This window comes from Vigna unguiculata, chromosome 3 (genome assembly GCF_037176805.1).
Source record: "Vigna unguiculata cultivar grain cowpea cultivar isolate G323 ecotype 2 chromosome 3, ASM3717680v1, whole genome shotgun sequence".
Lineage (NCBI taxonomy): Eukaryota > Viridiplantae > Streptophyta > Magnoliopsida > Fabales > Fabaceae > Vigna > Vigna unguiculata.
This window is the reverse complement of record NC_140794.1, coordinates 61,876,375-61,897,272: the sequence shown is the minus strand read 5'-3', so window position 1 is coordinate 61,897,272 and position 20,898 is coordinate 61,876,375. Positions and strand designations below refer to the sequence as shown.

Below are 20,898 nucleotides of genomic sequence, written 5' to 3'. Positions count from 1 at the left end.
TTAAATTAAATTACAGTTTCTCAAAAATAAAGATATAATCAAATCAGATAGGTTGAATTAATTAAAGTAAATTAACACACAAGTAGAAGTTTTGCTGATCATTAATAATTAAAAAAGCAAGTGGCTCAATAAAAGGGACAGTTGTACACAAGAAACGAGTTTTCTCAATTATTTCTAATGCTAATTTGGGAAATACTTATTCAATAACTTATATGCAATACTTAAAAATTAGCCGTCTCAGTGATTTCTTAATTAGCTTGTGGGGTTAAAGATTCTTCTGAAATTGATACCTGTAAAAAGATGACACAGAGGAAGCATTCTCAAGTATATAAGTGCTGCATTGTACGCATGAAATGAAGTGTCTTTCCACCAGCATTTGCAACAGCCAGCATAACATAACTTTCCTGTGAAGGAAGTTTTATGTCATTATATTATCAGCACTCTTTTGTCTCTGTGGTCAGCAAGTAAAATCTGCTGCTGTAGCAATAGCAAAGCCTCGGTTCCATGAATTCTTAGCAGCCCATTTGAGAAAAGTCACAAAGATCTTGTATTTTGCTGAATCTGGAAATGGGTTTTCAGATAAGGCTTCTGGGTCTGTGTCTATGGGTGTACTTGGCAAGCTTGAGCTTCATCTCAGTGGGTGCTTTGTGTGCAAGAGTAGGTGCAGTTGACAAAGGGATTGTTTTAGTTCATGGGAAAACTGCTATTGGAAGGATTGATGATGATTTTGTCTGTGCAACTCTGGATTGGTGGCCTCCTCAGAAATGTGACTATGGAAAATGTAGTTGGGGGCATGCTTCTCTGCTTAATCTGGTTAGTTCCATTATTTTGTTCTTATGGTTTCTGAATCTGCTAAAAGCTTTTTTTTCTTCGGAATAATAAGATGGCTTTTGCGTCTTCTTCCTTTTAATTTATAAATAACATTTTCTGTACGATGACTTTTTTTCCCTCTTCGGAATGATGCTCGAATCTATCTGGAATGCATGTCTAGGTTGTCTTCTTAAAAAAGACCTATTTATTTGTTAAAATAATAATTCTCTGATCATTTAATGATGAGATTATCCTCTCTACCAGCAATAAAGGTTCTAGTCTTGTCACAAACTTACATCTATAACTTTTATCTGTTGCAGGATCTCAACAACAAAATTTTGTTAAATGCAGTAAAAGGTATGAAAGGATTCACAACTGGGTTGTTTTCGCAGCAATTTACTTCTTTTTTTCAGATCTTATTATTGAATGATTCGTCGTAGTTTTGGTAGTTTATTAAGGTATCATTGGCTTTGAATGTTTTGCAGCCTTTTCATCATTGAAAATTAGAGTAGGTGGCACTTTGCAAGACAAGGTCATATACGGAACTGAAGATAATCGACAACCCTGTACTCCTTTTGTTTTTAATGCTAATGAAATGTTTGGTTTCACTCGAGGGTGCTTACCGATGAACAGGTGGGATGAGCTAAACAGCTTTTTCCAGAAAGCAGGGTAAAATCAGTTTTCCCTTTTTAAGTCATCAACCATGAGTGTGGTTGGGACTAAATAGACTTATCTTGTTGATTTGGCAACTGTGTTTTTGACAAGTTTAACATCAATGATAGTTATATTTCAGGGCTAAGGTTATCTTTGGATTAAATGAGCTTGCCGGAAAATCTATAAAGTCTGGTTTTGCTGTTGGACCTTGGAACTACACCAATGCTGAATCTTTAATACGATACACTGTCAGAAAGAAGTACCACATTCATGGTTGGGAACTTGGTAAGACTATGCTGCTGGAACAATAAGACTAGGCATGAAAATTTTAAGGTTTAATGCTATCATTATCCCTTATCACACGGCATGAATTCACCTGACAAATTTAAATTTTTACATAAATAGTTGTAATCATCAAACTATTTTGCTAAAAGAAAGAAAATGGCAACTTTACTTCTTTAGAATTAACTGTGGTGTTGTATAAGCAATGTGAATAAAGCCATCTTGTGTGTGGACTAACCACAAGGGAGTCTTTTGTTACGGACAGGGAATGAATTGTGTGGAAATGGAATTGGGGTAAGTGTTGCAGCAGATCAATATGCTTCTGATGTAGCTGCTTTAAGAAGTATAGTTGAAAATGAATATAGAGGGATTGAACCAAAGCCACTAGTTATTGCTCCTGGAGGCTTCTTTGACGAAAATTGGTTCAAGGAATTTATAAGCAAATCTGGTAAATCTGCAGATGTGGTCACCCACCACATTTATAATCTTGGGCCAGGTATCTTCCTCAAAACTGGATATAAATTTATCATGTTTTCCTTGTCTCCATTTCTAACTCAAAGCTACTTACAGGAGTTGATGACCACTTAACTCAAACTATTCTTGACCCTTCCAAACTGGATGGACCAGCTGACACATTCAGAAGGCTCAAAGGTATACTTAAAAATTCAACAAACAAGGTAACAGCATGGGTTGGTGAGGCAGGAGGGGCCTATAATAGTGGCCATCATCTTGTGTCTGATGCATTTGTCTACAGTTTCTGGTTAGTGTAACTCCCCTTGCTTTGTCAATACACAAAGAGATTCCCACAGGTTTAATTTCTAAAGCTATCACATTAAACACAGGTATTTGGACCAGCTTGGCATGTCAGCTGTTTATGACACCAGAACATACTGCAGACAAAGTTTGATAGGAGGAAACTATGGTTTACTGAATACTACTACTTTCATGCCAAATCCAGACTATTATAGGTACTAAAAAATGAATTTCATAGTTGAACAACGAGCATCATCATCACCAATTAAATATTGTCTGATTTATCATATTCAGTCATCCCATGTGTGATACTTGCTTCATTAATTGCTTGCCACTTTATTAAGGAACCTATTTGTTATAAAGAACAAGAGGTTTTATTAAAGTGGGGTCCCATTTGAAGTACATTTTTGTGGATTTGTGCTTTCTTTCTTACAGTGCACTTCTTTGGCACCGACTCATGGGAGGGCGTGTCCTTTCAACCACCTTCTATGGTACAAAGAAGATAAGAACTTACGCACACTGTGCAAAGGAATCTGTAAGTGAAGAAGTTCTGTGTATGTATTTGTACATGGTAGATGTAATATACTTGAAATCTGATGTGATACTCTCTGTTACAGAAAGGGGTGACAATACTAGTGCTGAACTTGGACAACAGCACCACAGTTGAAGTAAACGTGGCCTTAAAATTTAACAATTTACCTCACAGTGGAGTGCATGAACCAGCCAGAAGAGAGTACCATTTAACAGCACCAGAGAGGAATTTACATAGCCAAATCATGTTGCTAAATGGAAAAGTTTTAAGTGTAAACTCAGCTGGTGAAATTCCTGCTTTGGAGCCTATATATGTAGACTCAACAAAGCCAATAACAGTTGGTCCTGTATCTATTGTATTTGCTCATATACCAAATGTTCTTCTTGCAGCATGCAGCTAGCTCAGTGGCACTAGGTGGATCCGAAAATTGGTTTCACTTGGTGGTCCATAAAATAAGAGATAGAATACATGAAATTGTATTTAAGCTTATTATTGGTGATAATTTTATCTTCTCTTCCCCTAATGGGGGCCTACACGACTTTGACCAGTTGTTTGTTTTCTAATGCCTACCATTCAGTTTTAGTGGCAAATTTTAAATGTCTCAGGTAAATTGAAAGTGACATTTAATCTCTTGCCACATGTGGATGAGACATTTAGCATCTACATGGATTAAAGGATAAATTTGAAAAAGTGAAAAGTGAGGTTCAGAAAAATAAAATAAAAGTTTAAAAATGATTTGATTGATAAAATAAAAAATTAATATATGAAATAACTTTTAGAAGTATTAAATAAATAAAATATATTTTAAAAAATCATAATAATTTTTTAATAAAAATAATATTTTAAATAACAAATTAAAATATATTCACTAAATAGAAAAGTTTAAATTGTTTTATTATTTTAATTCTATATATTTATTATAATACGGAAACATATATAAAAATTACAATATTAATATATAATTTTATATATAAGATAATAGGTACTGCTATTTTTAGTTGCAAATCAGGTTGTAGATGAAGAGAAAGTCTGTGATGAAAAATCATTTTGTTTTTCGTGTTTTATTCATATTTATTTCATCGTTTTTCAAACTTTTAAAATCTAAGAACAGAATTTCAAATATATTCTTCTATGATCCTTTATTAACAACGGTGTTATTAATCACTAATCACTTTGTAATAGATGAATCTAAACAATCACTTTGTAATGTGACGTTAATTATGGAATATTCTTTATTAAAAAGTATAACATTTCACGTCATTAATTAATTTTCATTGCAATTTTTAATTATATTATTTTATTATTCCTTAATTATTAAAATCTTTGACACAGTTCTTAACTTAATTATAATAGTTAAAGAAACTAAAAGGATATTCATTGAATAAAAAATAAGACCTACATTTTATTTCATTGTATTCCAATACATTTTATTCAACTATAGTTGTATCCATTTTTCATCATCAATTCAAAACAATCTTAAATACAACACAACAAAATCTCAAAAACAAATGAGAGTGAGAGAAATCTCAGCAGAGCAGGTGTTCTTCATCAATAATGATCAGTTGACCTCACAACCAAAGCTTAATAAATATAGCCTAAAACATAATTAAAAAAAGGAAAAAACAATGACATGGAGAGTTTGGAGAGAGATTTCATAGCTTAAAATGTTAAAATTATTCATCAAAGGTCACTTTCTGGTTGAAACTTGCAAGAGAAGACCATAGCACCAAAAGTTGGTAGAGGAAACTGATTCTTGACTTTCAAGGATTTAAGTTGTCAGGACATTTTTTGGTGACCAACCACCATAACATCATCTGTGAAAAATATACAAAATTCTATAATATCCTACAATTGAAAAATAAGAATACATACATACATATACCTATACAATCATTTCTTTGTACTTAAATTATCTGATTTGTAAATATCAAAGGATATACCCCGTGTCAAAAATCCACTTCTCATACATAGTGAATGACTGGAACATGAATCAGTTATGCTCAGAAAAACTTTGAGGCTTACTGCTGGCGAACACCAACCATACCATGGTACCAGTCACATAGAAGAAGATTGATGGTGCAAATAGTGAAATCTACATGCCAGAGATGAAATATAAATCAAATTCACATAATGATATACAGCATACATTGAGAAAACAACTAACATTAGCAGCAACTTACGCTCCATGAATGAGTTAAGTCAAGAAGATAACCAGTGAGTGCTACACCCACAATTCCAGGAACAGCCCCAACAGTATTGGTTATACCCTGAGACAAAACAGAACAAGAAAGAAGTAAGATGCAACTCAGATTTTTTTCTTTTTTATTTTAAAAAAATTATGGATGTGGCTCCAATCCAACCCCTAATAGCAAATAGTGAGTATGGTTTAGTCTATCCATTTTCAAGTTATTAACTTGGGTGAAGAGGAGTTTCTTTTGGATTGGGAAAATTGGATAGTCTTCAAACTTAGGATGGAACAGAAGTCCATCAAAAGTTAATAATTTTAAACTAAAACTTACAATACATTACGCCTTTTTGCATGAACAGGACAACTTATAGATTAAAATCCTTTACTCAAAAGGATAAAATTAATATAATTCTAAAGGAGCAGAGAATAACTGTGTCCCATTCTTATTCCAAATTTGATGGGTGAATGATGCTACCTGCTTCAAGATTCTTATAGGGTGGATATCAGAGGACTTAAAAACAACAAAAGATGTGCAGAAACTTCAAAATGAAAATACTGCAGAAAAGCTTTGAAATGACATAATTTATAAAGTTAAAAATCACCTCTTAGAGAATTAACATGAGAAAGCTTCTACCAATTAGTTTATGCATACCCTAATTTTCATTTATGGTTCTTATTATTTTTTCATCTTAAAAGTACTTGCGCAAAAATTTGTTCAAATAGACCCTTTGTTCTTCTGGGTATTCTGTTAAAAAATTTCACAATATTCAATTTCATATAAAAGAAAAGAAGTGGAAGCACACATACCAGAAGTATACTTGCATATTCGGGTGACATGTCTTGGTGAGTACAATAAAGCCCTGGATAAGCAGATAAATACAGACAGTGAAGGCTAAGGAAAGTATATGAATCAAACAGGGTATATTTGCAGCAGGATTAACTAGTACCTGATAAGGCAAAGCTTGAGAGGGCCAAACCAGCTGTGAGAATTCCCACAATCTCCCAAGGTGGTAACCCTAGATCCAGTGAGGAAAGAGTCATGCAGATTGCAGGGGACAAAAATGCAATAGACTGGCAGATCTTTCGAACCTATAAATAATTTTAAAAGAAATTCAGGCAGCTGAGGAATTAAGAATAAAAGTCAAGATAGATATGTTCAAATAATTTGTCAGTTGTCATTTAGATGTCTGCATTGGGTCAACAGTCACAATATCTACTGTGCCTACATCCAGTGAGGTGTAGTCAATAGTCTTGTCTTTACCCTAACATGCATTGTGTATACAGTCAGTTTGGATGCAAAATTTAGTATTAGAGAAGGACTAATGGCTACAGAACATGAAATTCCATTTCTTAACAAAATATGATGTCAACTTTATCATGAAGAAGTACATTTGTTGCCATATCATATGTAGTAATGATTCATATAATAAACAACAATAACAAATAACATTTCAGTGCCTCTCATACCACAGTGGTTTCAACTCCTCTTGAAATCAAGTTGTCAGCTAATTGTGCTGCAAGACCAGTCACAAATATTGAAGCCAATGGAGGAAGTATAGACACCTGAAACGATTAACAATCCCCAATGGTTAGTATGTCCGTATGTGTGTGAATATTAGGCAAGATCCCAGTCCAAAAATAGAACTTTTAATAAACTTTTTTTTAAAAAGAAAAAAAAAAAACTAAACTGATAGGTTCAACTAGCCTGGTGTTCAGTTAGTCCAGTCACATTGTCAAGAACTTGCAAAGCCATTAAAAACTAGGTTAAATTGGTAAAAGGAAAGTCCATATTGAATTGGGAAAAAGATGTTTTCATTGAGGGAGAGCCATGGTAAAATATTTAAAACAGTAAGGTTGTTGCCTTCTGACATGGAGATCATGGGTTAAAATATTTAAAACAGTCTCTCCACTTGTTGGGGTACCACACCCCCAAGTTGGAACATCGAAAATAGTAATGATTATTTTTTTTAAAGAAAATTCATGTTAAGTATCATTATGAATTATGACATCTACACGGTGATGATTGTTTACTCTTCAAAACTATTATCTATTAAGTTTAAATAGTTTAATATTATTCAACATATAATTTGCTATTTCAATTATGTCATTATTTTTGGCCAAGTTTTGGGCTAGCTAAAGGAGATGGTGCGAGGCCATTCAAAATTTGTGTTAGGAAAAATAAAAGACATAGCATAATTTGGTAGTACTGTTAAATATGTGGTATGATAGCCCTGCAAGATGCAGTTAATGTGTCAGTTTATTATTTGTGATGTTTTGAAAGAGTAAATTGCTACATTTCTTTCGTTGTCAATGTGAGACATAAAGAATGAAAATAGCTACTCTCCCTACTCAAGACATGAATAGGCACTAAAACAAGAAAGAAAAAATAACTGTCTTACCCATGCAGCTTCAGTCAGATTTAGATTCAGCTCCTCACTACATATCATACAGATGGACGAATTAGATTCTCCAGTGATCAAAATTGTACGCAATACTATCACTAAATTCTGTACAACTTTAAAACAAAAATTTTAAGATCTGACAATCATGCATAACACAAAATTATCTAATTTCTCAAGAATTTTCAAAATGCATAACTAATCTTAGTTGCAATATATTGCCAAATGGCAGTCAGTGATCATCACTATACATCAGTATGGAATCTACAAAATAATGCTAAGCAGTCACAAAGTAAAGGAGATCTCAAGTTGTCTTGAGATATGACAAAGGGTGCAAACTTCATCTTATAAATTAATTTTGTAGGATTGAATAAGACCTAAACTCACTTTCTAAAATAAACTATGGTTTTCTCCAAGGTACTACAAAGCTTTTCCATGGTTTGCAACTGTAGAGAAGTTTGAATTCGACGCATAAATATGTTAAAACCATTAGCAGAGTGCTATAAAATTCTTTACATAATTTCTTTGACCTGAGAATATTCGAAATCTCAAATTGATTCTCTCTGAACAATGAAAGAGAAAAAGACAAATTTAGAATTTACTATTCTTTATGCCGAAGATCCAATTGTTAAACCCTATGAATAAATTATTTACAAAATTACTTTCTTCCCCAAATTCATCAATCTTTAAACAAGAGGAATTATTTTATAAAAGAAAAAGCAATCGAAGTGTGTGATCAACACTATGGCATCATCTCATAGCAACAGGGCTCAGCAGCAGTAAAGTCGTCAATTTCAAATTGAAATTCCCAGACTGTAAAATTCTAAAATGTAATAATATAACTTTGGTTCCTCTGCGTGTGTGTGTGTAACAAGAGTAAATAAAAGGTAAATCCGCTTCTTTCTAGCATATCATGATATGATAATTTAATTAAATTTCTGTAAGTAAAAATATGTCATGAATGAGTAAATGTTAAAATGGCAAAAAAAGTTAAAGAAACAATTATTCATTCGAAAGGTCACCACTGACTCAATGGTGGCTTGGTTGCAGTGAAAGATAAAAAGTGGAAACAGGGTACCTAAAAAATGTGGGAAGCCATGATAGACAATTATAGTGACCCCAACTACCACAGAAATGAGCATATATCATAGCCCACACAGCACGATTTTGGAAAAAGGCCTTCCAAGGTACATCCTGTATTATAAGAACAGACACAAAACAATGTTACTTAGCAGATATTGTAAGCATTCACTTAATCTAACCAAGTGTAAGTCTTACACGCATACTGGAAAAAAAAATTATATCTGGTATTTGAACTCTTAAGAATACTTGGAAATTGGAATTGCTTGAGAAAATACCTCCAAAATGAACATCCATAAATACAAACATACATACATATATATATAAATAATTTTTATTACCATGAAAATCCTTAATAAATTCTAAATTGTAGCCAAATGAGATAAGGATGACGGACATGTTAAGCACTTACAGGGGGAAAAAAATAGAAGATAATGAACTTCACTCCTCAATAAGCTAAAATTAGTTTATGCATGAGTTAAAAATAAAAACTCAGAGAAACTATATGAGAGAGCTTTTACAAATTATCTAGTGCATGAGTTAATTTTAGCTTATGGAGAAACTGATTTCAATTTTTCCTCTAATGTTTTCTTCCTAAAGGTGTTTACAGAGACAATATCTATAATAACTAACACAACCAATAAAAAGTATAAGAATATCTAAAGCCATTAAGCAGAACTGCCCAATCATTCCTACGGTCATTCAAATTTAAAAAAAAGAATGAGCTTCAAAACTGCCGTAAATTTCTTTACTTGTACCTTCAAAGAGCCATTCAATTCGGTCAGAGAAGTTTTCCATGAGTTTGTCAGGGTGTCTGGGGCTGTAACGAGGCAGTGAAAGACAAAAGTTAAAAACAACCACTTTAACCACGTAAGGCTTCAAATTCTAAACAAAAGAATGAAAGCCTTCAACTGAACAACAAAGACACCTTATATACGAACATGCAAACTGCCTTTTACACATAACATAAGAAAAATGAAAAAGTAGAAGATATTATCTTCATTTATAATTTATTAATTCTTAACCAAATGTGCAGATTATGAGTACTGACATGATGTTAGGAGCTATGAAGCCTGGATACGGACACGGACACGGATACAACACGAACACAAAGATACAGCTAAATTGAAAAACATAGGACACAGGACACGACATGTATATACATATTATTTTCTAACTTTCAACTAACACATTGTCAACTAACATAGAAATGAATCTAATTTATTTATCTAATATAAAAAAAAGTGAAAAGTAGTGATCATATAATATTTTTTCCTTATTTTTAGAATCATAATAGAAACTTATGTGATAAGTTTACAAGTTTATGAATTTTTTAGAAAATCATTGAATTTGTGATTATTAATATTGTGTTGGAGTCATGTCAAAATCATGTTAAAGACCAAAAAAAAATTATCTTTCAAATTGGACACTTTACTGATACGTGTCGTATGAGTATCATACGAGTGTCCAATACGTGTCGGACACGGGACACACCCATTGATGAGAGATACTGTGTAAATGGAGCAACTTGGTCTTGGTTATACAGCAGAGGGTGGAAGATTGATTTTAAAAATTAGAGTTCCGACTTTTCAAAGCACGTTTGAACCCAATCGTCCTCTCACATTTTATTGGCTTTCAACAGGGTTATTCAAACACAGCCTAAGTATAAGTAGTTACTGGTTATATACTTATATTAGAAACGTGTAATAGATTAGGTATAACAGATAGTTATTAGAAGATTTTGGAGGTCGAAGGGCATATGCACATAATTTACGAACAAAAATAGGCATTCTTTATGGGGACAGAAATAAAACCGTTTCACACATTTGAAAAAGGGATTCTTCCATTGCCAGAGAAAGGCTTAGGGTGTTTTTTGATTCTCTCTCCCTCTTAACCCTTTTTTTACCTCAAGAACCTAACATATACTTAAAATCCTTGCTGACATGTCATAGTTTCAAATTCACATTGATTTTGTGAACCACTCAGTTCATGAAATTGTAAGCATTATAGACATTAGTTCCTGAATTTTCTAAACTCCCATATAGTTCTTGACTTTGCAAAAAGTTATTCACTTAAATCCTTAATGCCAATGAATAAAAGCTTAGAAAAGGTCTAAACTGAATGACTTTCTACAAAATGATGGACTAAGTGAGGGTTTAGAAATGTCAAGGACTAAAAGGACAAATGCTTGCAAGTTCAGAACTTATCCGGTGGTCACTCAACATTAATTATTGAATCACACATAACCACAGACACAAGGAATAACCTGGTAAATATGTAGGTAACCCATATCTTATGTCAGGTAACATTGGAGATCTATTAAATGATTATTATTGAATTTGACTCCACTAAAGTCAGCTCTCACTTTGGAAGGAAAAGTAAGAAATCTCAATATTCATGCCAACATCAATGGTGAGAATATCATGCACATGGATTTGTTAGAAACTACTCCTTGATTTTTCCTTAATAGCTGAGATGCCTGCCTCACCTTCCTCTTCCTCTCTAAAGTGAAATTTTCAATTTAGAAGAGCAAATTCACAGAATGATTAGCGTTGACAAAAGCAACAGCAAACCAAGCTATAGGCTGATACAAAATTTATCATTTTCCAGCAGTGTTGATGAAGATGAAAAGCAAAGAAAAAGTGATAACTCCACTCAGACCAAAGCAGATTAAGCAGGCAGGTAGTACCATAGTAAGGATGACCTCCGAAGTATTTTTCAAAAGAAAAAAAAAATGTTTCCAACAATAAGATCATCAAGCAAACATTACTTGATAAATATAAATTCCAGCAGATCATAAATCCTAATAGATTGTAAAACTTATTTTAATAGAAATGCGTCATTTATCATCATTGATTTAATAACAAAATACATTTTAGCCCAAATCAAGAAGCCACAAAAAAAATTAAAATAGATAAAGATCTCACATGAAAGAGATTTTGGATTTAATTGTTTTTCACCTCCTTCAAGAACTTGAAACCCCAAAAACCTTCAAAAATCATGCCAATAAAGCAAGTCATAATTTGAATCTAACAACCATATTTGAAACTCAAGACATAGGAAATTTACTATTTTTAACTAATAGAGAGGCAAGTGGAAAATAGATAGTCATTTATACTTACCAAGCAATCCCCAAAAGACCAAATAAATAAAATACTGATTCCCAACCAAGATTTTGGATAAGAGGAGGAGCCAAAAGAAGCCTGACAGATATTAAAGTGTTAAAATTGAGAGTAGACAATAAAAAAAATTACAATTATGGGTAACTTCAAGCTAGAAAATGCCCTACCCCATAACACTTCCAACACTCAAACCTCCAAAAACAAATCCTACTGCCCGTGAACGTTCTTCCAATGGTATTGACCTGCATGTGGCAATAAACCTTACCAGTTAAAAAAGTCTTTTAAAAGATAAAAATATATATTATAACTGACTGACATGTATGGTATATGTAAAAAATCTGTGGCTGAGTTAGGTGAATGAATTATTAACTTAAAGTATTTTTGTTAAGCTCCAAACAATTGCTGTTTGTGTTCAACATCTTTATGTTTCTTTGGATTCTTATAATGCAAGAAAAAATTCGGTTCAACCAAATATACATGCCTGGCAATAAGATCCGTAGCTGCAGAGGGTGAAACACCTTCGCCTATCCCAACCTAGATATTCAATGGAAGAGAAGAGCTTAGTAGTGTTGAAAAAGAATAACAAATGTTAACCAGTGTACAGGTTAAATAGCAATAAATATACGAAAAAGAAACCCAAAATAGGCATACTAACAGCAGAAGATAGAAAATCCCATGGAAAGATAAATACATCAAAATAATAACATTTTGCTAGACCAGAGGAATCATGGGTGTAAGTAGCCCTTAAATCAGCAAAAGAAAGAAAGTATGCATTGGGTGATTGAAAAAAATTACTGACCAAAACCCTTGACAAAAGTAAGCTAGGCATAAATCCAGCAAGAAAAGGAACAAGAGCGGTAGCCACTGACCATATCAGTACCCCAACCTCAAGAACAGTCCTGAAAAAGAAAGATAATGTTGTAACATCATAAACTCGGAAGCTAAATAGAAATATCAGTGCCAACTCTGAATGAGGTAATTGTCCAATTACAATCTCTTTCTTTAGGACTTGAACACGAGTTTTTCAATTGACTCCCTTTTAATAAAAGGAAGATATAGATGGATACAATTGTCAATAATAGACAAAGGAATGCTTAGACAATTATTTCAATAACAATATAATATAGTATGTAAATGCCGTGTTGTAAATACCTCAGTTTAATCTTGAACCTCTCTTTGGAATGTAATTATAATTTCACCCGATAAATAAACGTGACGAATATGTGTTGCACAATGACAAAGGTATTGTTTAAGATGGCTTAAAGGACAACGAAGAAAAATTTAGAAATGGGAAACTCATTAAGAGAATGCTTGGTTTGGTATGAAAAAATGATAATTCCAGTTCTGTCAGCATTCCATGGAAATGAGAATTCCTACCTGTAGAAAGAGACACATCCTAATAATTATCTTGAGAGAGCCGCACCACAAAAGCTAGCTATTGTAAGTGGAGCCCAGGGTCTTATAAACCCCACAATAATATCTCACACTTCCAATGTTCGACTCAAGTCTCACACCTTACAGTTGGATTATAAGATCCCACCACGCTCCACAACCCTAAGGCCCATGGGGGCTGGCTATGCACTAGCCCTTTGAATAATCTAGGAAAACATTGCAATGTTGGTATCACCACCTGCACCTCGTTAGCAATTGAGAGACATGATTAAAGGCTCTGATAAAAATCGGTAAGAACCTAGGGAGAACTACACCACAAAAGATACTTGGAGAGTTCAAAGCCTTATAAACTCCATACTAGAATCTCATATTTCCAAATGTGAGATTAAAGTTCAATGCCTCGCAAGTAGATTCTAACATATGTTACATATCCATCCTGAGCCTTGATTACAAAGAGATTACATGACAAGATATTTGCTGCTAAGCATTTTAAAGATTTGATTTTTTCCAAAGTCGGACAAACCATTGATTCATTGTTTCATTATCAATTCAACGTTATAGTGGACAATACTCAAATCATTTACCAGCATTTCCTTCCTAATAGAATAATCAGAAATCGGTGCAAGTCCCAATTTTACAATTTGATTACTTAGTCATTAAAACTTGAGTTCAAAGTGCCTAAAACTTCAGTACAATATGCAAAAGAGTATACATCTGGTTCAACTTAATTTGAACCTCAGATCATTGCTGGCCTAACTATGGAAAAATGAACCATCTTCGTATTTGGAGTTAGGGCCCAATTTAACACCATACCACCTCACCCAAGGATCCTAAAGCGTGGAAATGCTTTGAAACTTTCTTAGAATTTAGACTTTGGTCTAACTCAAACCCACAAATTTATTTCTAAGATGAGGGTTATCCAAACTGTAGAATCTTTATTTGATTCATATCTCTAGTTAATGTGAAATTACAAGCCACTAAGAACCTACATATTAGTAGTGGCACTCTGTGATGCTTCACTCAACTCTTGGCATTTCAATTGTTTTGCATGTTCCTTCCAGATGCAGACAAGATACATATTTTTTCTGAGTTAAAAATAATAAAATAAATACAGAAAACAGAGAAGGGAAGATTAGAGGTAAACTAGAAAAATAAAGTAGAATTACTTTATCAAATCTATACCGACCAAATTAAAGTGGCCTTGATTTCTTCTCTATTCACTAAAACTTATGTGCCAAATGTTTTCATACTCTTTTGGCAGAGAAAAGTAGAAAACCAATAACATCTTATCACCCCGGAGTATTGTACTTTTCCAGTTTTCTTTCAGACTTTAACTTTGATACATTGTTAGTGTAAAGATCTTTACAATTTGGATCATGGTTATAAATTGCAGGTGCAACCATTGCAGCTGCTGCAATACAGACTGTGACCGCTGCAGCATGAAATTATTATATGTTTGCAATAAGAATTTTATAAATTATTCTAATTGTTGGAATATTTTTTCTAATTATGCATTAGCACATCTCATGTCTTCCCAATACATCACTATGCGGTGTCATTTGTTCTCACCTAACATCTCACATGGTCGTCACATTCATTACCATTGGCAGTTTAGAAGTTAGAGCAATGCTGAAGATAAGTTGTGGATGCATTGTGATAACTTGTGTGAACGAAAACCACACTGACAAGGAAGGTCATTGCGGTTGTGGAAAGTACCACAGTTGTATGTCGTTGCAGTTTTGGGAAACACCGCAACTATTTGTGCATGCAAGCCACAATTTAGAACGGTGCTTTGTATATAACTTTTAAAATAATACAAAGTCCGTAATTTTTAATTATGTCAATCCATGACATGATTGAAAAATAGGATAAAGAATATTTACAATGTCAGGGCAATTTGAACTAAAATATCTCAATAAAGCGATGTTTGGACAAACTTCTTGTGAGAGACAAAACTAAGAGGACAAAAGTTTCTTCACAAGCTAGTATTAAGAAATTCTCTTATATATATATATATATATATAATTGTTCTAATTATTTCTGTACTTGTAGATAACTAACTTAAGCTTATGAAGAAATTCATTTAATTTTTCTCTTATTTTCTCTCCTACAAATGCTTAAAAGTCTAACACAAGATAAATCTTTCGGGAAGCAAATAGCAATAAAGCAAAGAAAGAACAAGTGTTGCAACTGGTAACTAACCGGCCACCAAATATTTTGGCTAGCCAACCCCCAGGCAATTGACTCAATGCATAGCCCCAGAAGAAGGAGGACTGAACCAATCCAGCCGTTGTCGAGTTCCACCCAAATTGATGAGACATTGGAATTATGGCAACACTCAAGTTCACCTGCACCCCATTAAATCAAAATCAAATCCCACGGATAATTGATGAAGCAATTCATTGATTATACTCTAAAAATGCTTTCTTTCCATTAAAAACAAAAAACCACCAAAAAAGAAAGTGCTTTCATTTGCTTGCTTATATGATTATATCTAATTGTGATCAAGAAGCAATTTTACTTTGTGGGGTTGCAAAAGCATGTAAGAACCTTATCCATGTTACAAATAACGAAGGCGAGAGATGTGGTGCCAATGAGCTTGTATCTTTGGGGAAGATTCTTCCAAGGTGGCCAGGTCCCGGACAAGTTTTCATGCTTCTTCTCCACCTCTTCCACTTGAAGCTCCGTGAGAGCTTTGGCCTTGGCCACTCTGTGGGTTTCTTTGGCATTTTGTTGAGCGCTAGAAACTATTCGGAGCCTTAAGCTGAAGCTGGAAGGTGAGGGGTGCAAGTGAAAACGTGGAAACGATGTCGTTCTGATAAAAGGGGTGTGTGAGTATGCTCTGTGAGTATGTGAAATGAAGCAGGAATTGTCTGGTCTCAGCGTGAGCTTGGCCATGCTGGTTAAAATGTTGCAGAAAGCAAAGGAAAGGGGAAAAAAAGATAAAGAAACAATATTTGGGTGTGTTAGGGAGTGTCATTACATAACAAAACATGAGGCGTATAGGTAATACTAACATTGTTGCTATAAGAGGTGGCCACGAAGTGGTGGTGCTTGTGGCTCACATCAAAATGAAGATTTGGAATAAACAAGGCACAATCATAGTCAAAGCCATAGTCTATAACATGTTTATGTTGTTTTTGGTTCCAAACATTGTAATGTTTTTGGTCAAGATATGTTAACATGTGGGAAAACATGGGCCGGGCCATCCTGTTGCGTATTTATATATCAAGAGAGTGCAAAGAGTAATCCTATCCTACCATGTCACCAACTCGAACACTACTTTCAGGTCCGAAAGCTTTTAAGTCTTCTATTTTCAGAATTATAGAATATATTTTAAAACTTTTCTTTCTACACATCTTATTTCGTAAAAATAAATTCTGTAATAGATGTTTGTGATTAATAATCCAAAATAATTTAAAGATTAATTTTTTATTTTTGAAATATAGTTGTTTGTTCAAACTATTTTAGAAACATTCAAAATATATTCTTCGAATATTTATAAGAATTTTAAAAGGTTATTTTGTTGGGTCAAACATCCCGCAACAGTGTAGTTGGGTCACCCTTTGCTCACAGCTTCTTCCTGCACCTCTCTTTGTTCCTGCATCCCCATAATTTTTAAAATACCCACATTACCCTTGTAAAGTATTTGTGGTGACGTGATGATTGATAGTGGTTTTTGATCGGTGTGGTCTCGGATGGTGTGTTTCAATATAGAAAACTAATTAATTTAAAAAATGCGTTTATCTTATTGAAGTGAACCAAGTTACCACCAAAATCAAATAAATAGCACAACGAATTTCAAACCTTGCTGTCAAATTGAAATTTAAAATTTTAATTTCAAATAATTTAATTACTCAACAAAAATCAAAATTTTTTATTTTTAAAACTACACGAACGCATATTTTTATCATAAAACATTCTAAATATTTTGTTAAAAAACTATTGGATGCAAAACTTTCGGCTATACAGACGATCCATGTTCCTTATTAAAACAGTTTAACTACGAAAAACTAAGCACAGCTCATGTTCTTGTCGGAGCCATTGGACTAAACTGCAGACATTGTTTTGTATATAACACTAAACAAATTGTCTCCAAAAGAAACGTGGAGTAATAAAATATTCATCAACACATAATCACTAACTTGACACAACAGAAAACCATCCATTGGTGGATCAACAATTAAGAAAGACATGACTGGCCAAGAGAAATCGGTGGCCAAGAGCGTTCAAGAAATGTCCATGGAAGGTGATGAACCACCACCGCAATATATTGTTAAAGGAAATAGCTTTGGATCTAAAGATTCTTCTGCACTCATTCCAATACCCATCATTGATGTAAGTCTCCTCTCATCAGAAGGTGAGCTACACAGGCTCAGATCTGCTCTAACTTCAGCTGGATGCTTCCAGGTGTGGATCTACAAAACCTTCCAAAAACCTCATCTTCACTGTTACTTGCATGTGTTTCAAAGAACCATAACTCATATATTGCATATTATTGTACTTTCTAGTTCCCTTTGAAGAGTTATTAAGATAAAAAAAAAAAAAAAAGTGTCTTTATCTTTGTAATAGCGAGCATACATATCTGACATGCAGGCAATTGGTCATGGAATGTCAAGTTCGTACCTTGACAAAATACGTGAACTTGCAAAACAATTTTTTGCACTCCCAGAAGAGGAAAAACAGAAATATGCTCGAGCTGTTAATGAATCTGAAGGGTATGGGAATGATAGAGTGGTTTCAGACAAGCAGGTTCTTGACTGGTCCTATCGCCTATCACTTCGAGTTTTTCCAGAAGAAAAACGAAGGCTTTCTCTTTGGCCCAAGATTCCTTCTGATTTTAGGTACCTGAGATATTTCTTGAGGATACATTTTCTGCCTGAGAAATTTCTGTAGCTTACTTAAGTAAGTTACTGGGCTGAATTTTCTTAATATAATGCAGTGAGAAATTAGAGGAGTTTTCGGCGAAAGTGAAATCAATGATGGATTATCTCTTGAGATCCATGGCAAGGTCACTGAATTTGGAAGAGGGTAGCTTCCTGGACCAGTTTGGTGAAGAATCATTGATGCTAGCGAGGTTCAACTTCTATCCACGTTGTTCTAGGCCTGATTTGGTTCTTGGCGTCAAACCTCACACAGATAGATCAGGAATCACAGTTCTATTGCAAGACAAAGAAGTGGAAGGTCTTCAAGTTCTGATAGATGAAAAATGGGTCAGTGTTCCCACTATCCCCGATGCCTTTGTTGTCAATCTGGGCGATCAAATGCAGGTAATCGTTGTTCTACTACTTGTTGATGAATAATCAAAATTCTCCTAGCTTAAAGATACTATTTTTGTACTTGCTTACTTGTTGGTGGTGCGTCATTAACTAGTTTTTGAGGTGGAATCAGTGTTCAGTTGATGAATGGTTAATGAAGTTTGGCACTGTTGCAGATCATGAGTAATGGAATATTCAAGAGCATAATGCACAGGGTTGTGACAAACACAGAAAAGATGAGGATGTCTTTGGCAATGTTTAATGAGCCAGATCCTGAGAACGAGATTGGACCTGTAGAGGGTCTTATAAATGAGACACGACCTAGGTTATACAGAAACGTTAAATGTTATGGTGACATCAACTACAAGTGCTATCAAGAGGGAAAGATTGCTCTTGAGACTGTCAAAATTGCAGATAACTCTGATTAAATGTGGTGAGACTTTCAAATGTGAATTCCCAACCTGTTGGAAAAGTCTTTGATGTTTTTGTTATTTGAATCAAACTATAAAAGATAAACATGTATGGTTCAGTTGCTTTGAAACCATAACTAGTAATATAATAAAATGTTAGCAAGTTAAATCCGTTTTATAGCAATTCTTCAAAAAGAGTGGTCCCTAACTTGACTTCTGGAGTCCTAAGTTTGAATTTCCACTAAGAAATCAGTTCAAAATTCACCACGCAAATCTTTAATAAGTAAATAAGTCATTGTAGCTCGTGGTGTATGAAAGCACGCAGTATTCAACTTCGACAAATGAGCAGAAAATCGTGTTCTGTGTTTCTTGAAGTTTCAAGAATATAATGAATTGGCAAGAAAGAAACTGTACAGCATCGCCGAAGGCAACAAAATTAATAATGAGAGGTTCGACCAAAAAAAAATTATCTAAACATAAAACTTCACTTTCACGTTTGTACTTTAACCCAACGAGGAATGAGGTTCTGTTTAACCAAACAGAAAAAGGTCATACCTGAAATAATGATTCAATATCTCGTGATTTTCATAATTACATGTAAAGCTTTGAAAGAACATGAGTTGTCTTGCTTGCAAACAACAGAAAAATATTTGATATCAGATGTTCACAATATTTCTGAATATAAAAGTCCAATATAAAAGTTGCAACAAGGTCACCATAATGAGGTAATAGAATTCACATTCTTCGGTTTATAACAATCTTTTTATTTTATTTTTCATGATTTGGTTAGCATGATGGTTGGCTAGCCAAATAATTGACGTAACCAAGCTAGTAACTTAATTTAGTTGAATAGGTTGATTAAACATGATTGAAAATGGTCTGTATTTAGGGGACTCAGACTTCATGACAAGAAAATTTCTAGATTGGGTAATACAGACATGAAGAGCTTGTTATGTCGTAAAAACCTCTACTTGGTTCTGATTAACATTTTAATATATTATTTAATAAAAGTAAATACTAATGTAGTTGATAAATAATGTTAGTCTATGTCAGTATAATATTTTAATCATTAAATGAAAAATATTTAAAACTATAAATTAGTATATATATATATATATATATATATATATATATATATATATATATGAGAGAGAAATTAAGAGTTATCTTTTGAAAAATAAGTATAATTATACTTTCTCAAATATTGCAATAGTTTGTTTTAGGTCCAAAATAAAATTTCTGAATATTGGTTTTACTTCTTTATCATAAATTTCATTGAAGGTTTGGTGACTCTGACTAACAATGACAAGTCATTTAAATGACTGTTTACTCTAATTTTATAAAGATAACTTTTAAATTCAAATCATAAAAAAAAACCTTAACTCTCATATAAGAAAATTAAAAATGTATTTAATCTTTTTCATAAATATGTTTTACAAAAATAAAATAAAAATTTAGCCTAAACTAGATAGTTTACTTTAGGTATAATTAGTCGTATAGTACCCAGTTTGGGACTAGGGTGTCAGATAGGTACCCAGTTTAAAAAAAGTGTCAATTGCATCCCAATTTTTGAAAAAGTGTTTCAATTAGGTCTTTTTCAGACAGAGTTGACTAACGTCGTTAGTCAACATGCCACGTGTCAGTCTGTGATTTTTTTAATTTTTTTTAATTTTTTTTTTAATTTTTTTTAAATCTTTTTGAAAAAAATAATAATAAAAATGTCAGTGTCAAGTCCCTGTGTGTGACATGTGACATTGTCAGTGCCACGTGTCAATATCACTATCAGATTGTGTTGATTTCGATTTAGTCCCCCTATATGTTTTTTTGTTTCAATTTAGTACCTAAGGATGTGTATCTGAGTCAATTTTATCCCAATTTTTTTTAATAATTAAAATCCATTTTTTTATAAAATTAAAAGTAATTAAGTATAAGAGTTTAACAAAAATTAAGTATTTGATATTTATATTAAAATTTAGTGGTAAAATTCATTTTATTAAGTCATTTTTAATAATAAAAAA

The 20,898-nt window shown here is 33.2% G+C and overlaps 3 protein-coding genes across 4 annotated transcripts; 2 read left to right on the top strand and 1 right to left on the bottom strand.

Moving 5' to 3' along the window:
* Nucleotides 1-342: 342 nt before the first annotated feature.
* Nucleotides 343-3,566, top strand: LOC114178696 (heparanase-like protein 3). Its single transcript, XM_085670230.1, has 9 exons — nt 343-813; nt 1,131-1,167; nt 1,296-1,479; nt 1,604-1,749; nt 2,012-2,242; nt 2,317-2,506; nt 2,589-2,714; nt 2,935-3,034; nt 3,117-3,566. The coding sequence occupies exons 1-9, from the start codon at nt 568-570 to the stop codon at nt 3,429-3,431; spliced, it is 1,575 nt and encodes a 524-aa protein (XP_085526356.1). The 5' UTR covers nt 343-567; the 3' UTR covers nt 3,432-3,566.
* A 1,198-nt stretch (nt 3,567-4,764) lies between these two features.
* Nucleotides 4,765-16,281, bottom strand: PHT4;5 (phosphate transporter 4;5). Of its 2 annotated transcripts, XM_028060552.2 has the most exons (15): nt 15,763-16,280; nt 15,415-15,560; nt 12,620-12,719; nt 12,302-12,354; nt 11,988-12,062; nt 11,821-11,901; nt 11,626-11,687; nt 9,457-9,518; nt 8,697-8,812; nt 7,619-7,655; nt 6,687-6,782; nt 6,167-6,308; nt 6,027-6,079; nt 5,212-5,298; nt 4,765-5,123 (listed from the first exon to the last, which is right to left on the bottom strand). In XM_028060552.2, exons 1-15 carry the CDS (start codon nt 16,108-16,110, stop codon nt 5,022-5,024), a joined length of 1,560 nt encoding a protein of 519 aa, XP_027916353.2. In that variant the 5' UTR covers nt 16,111-16,280; the 3' UTR covers nt 4,765-5,021. The 2 variants fall into 2 exon arrangements, with proteins under 2 accessions (XP_027916353.2, XP_027916354.2); XM_028060553.2 differs by lacking the exon at nt 11,988-12,062 and having other exon boundaries at nt 15,763-16,281.
* Nucleotides 16,282-17,313: 1,032 nt separating this feature from the next.
* On the top strand, nt 17,314-19,064 carry LOC114177178 (protein SRG1-like). The gene is made up of 4 exons (XM_028062435.2): nt 17,314-17,622; nt 17,809-18,056; nt 18,155-18,482; nt 18,647-19,064. The coding sequence occupies exons 1-4, from the start codon at nt 17,407-17,409 to the stop codon at nt 18,896-18,898; spliced, it is 1,044 nt and encodes a 347-aa protein (XP_027918236.2). The 5' UTR covers nt 17,314-17,406; the 3' UTR covers nt 18,899-19,064.
* The last annotated feature ends 1,834 nt before the right edge of the window (nt 19,065-20,898 follow it).

Excerpts from the sequence above, each read along its gene's own strand:
- LOC114178696 (XM_085670230.1), top strand. The coding sequence starts at position 568 with ATGGGTTTTCAGATAAGGCTTCTGGGTCTGTGTCTATGGGTGTACTTG. Across the intron at positions 2,243-2,316 it reads CATTTATAATCTTGGGCCAG|GAGTTGATGACCACTTAACT; the intron begins GTATCTTCCTCA and ends AGCTACTTACAG. Across the intron at positions 3,035-3,116 it reads CACACTGTGCAAAGGAATCT|AAAGGGGTGACAATACTAGT; the intron begins GTAAGTGAAGAA and ends TCTCTGTTACAG.
- LOC114177178 (XM_028062435.2), top strand. The coding sequence starts at position 17,407 with ATGACTGGCCAAGAGAAATCGGTGGCCAAGAGCGTTCAAGAAATGTCC. Across the intron at positions 18,057-18,154 it reads AAGATTCCTTCTGATTTTAG|TGAGAAATTAGAGGAGTTTT; the intron begins GTACCTGAGATA and ends AATATAATGCAG. Across the intron at positions 18,483-18,646 it reads ATCTGGGCGATCAAATGCAG|ATCATGAGTAATGGAATATT; the intron begins GTAATCGTTGTT and ends GCACTGTTGCAG.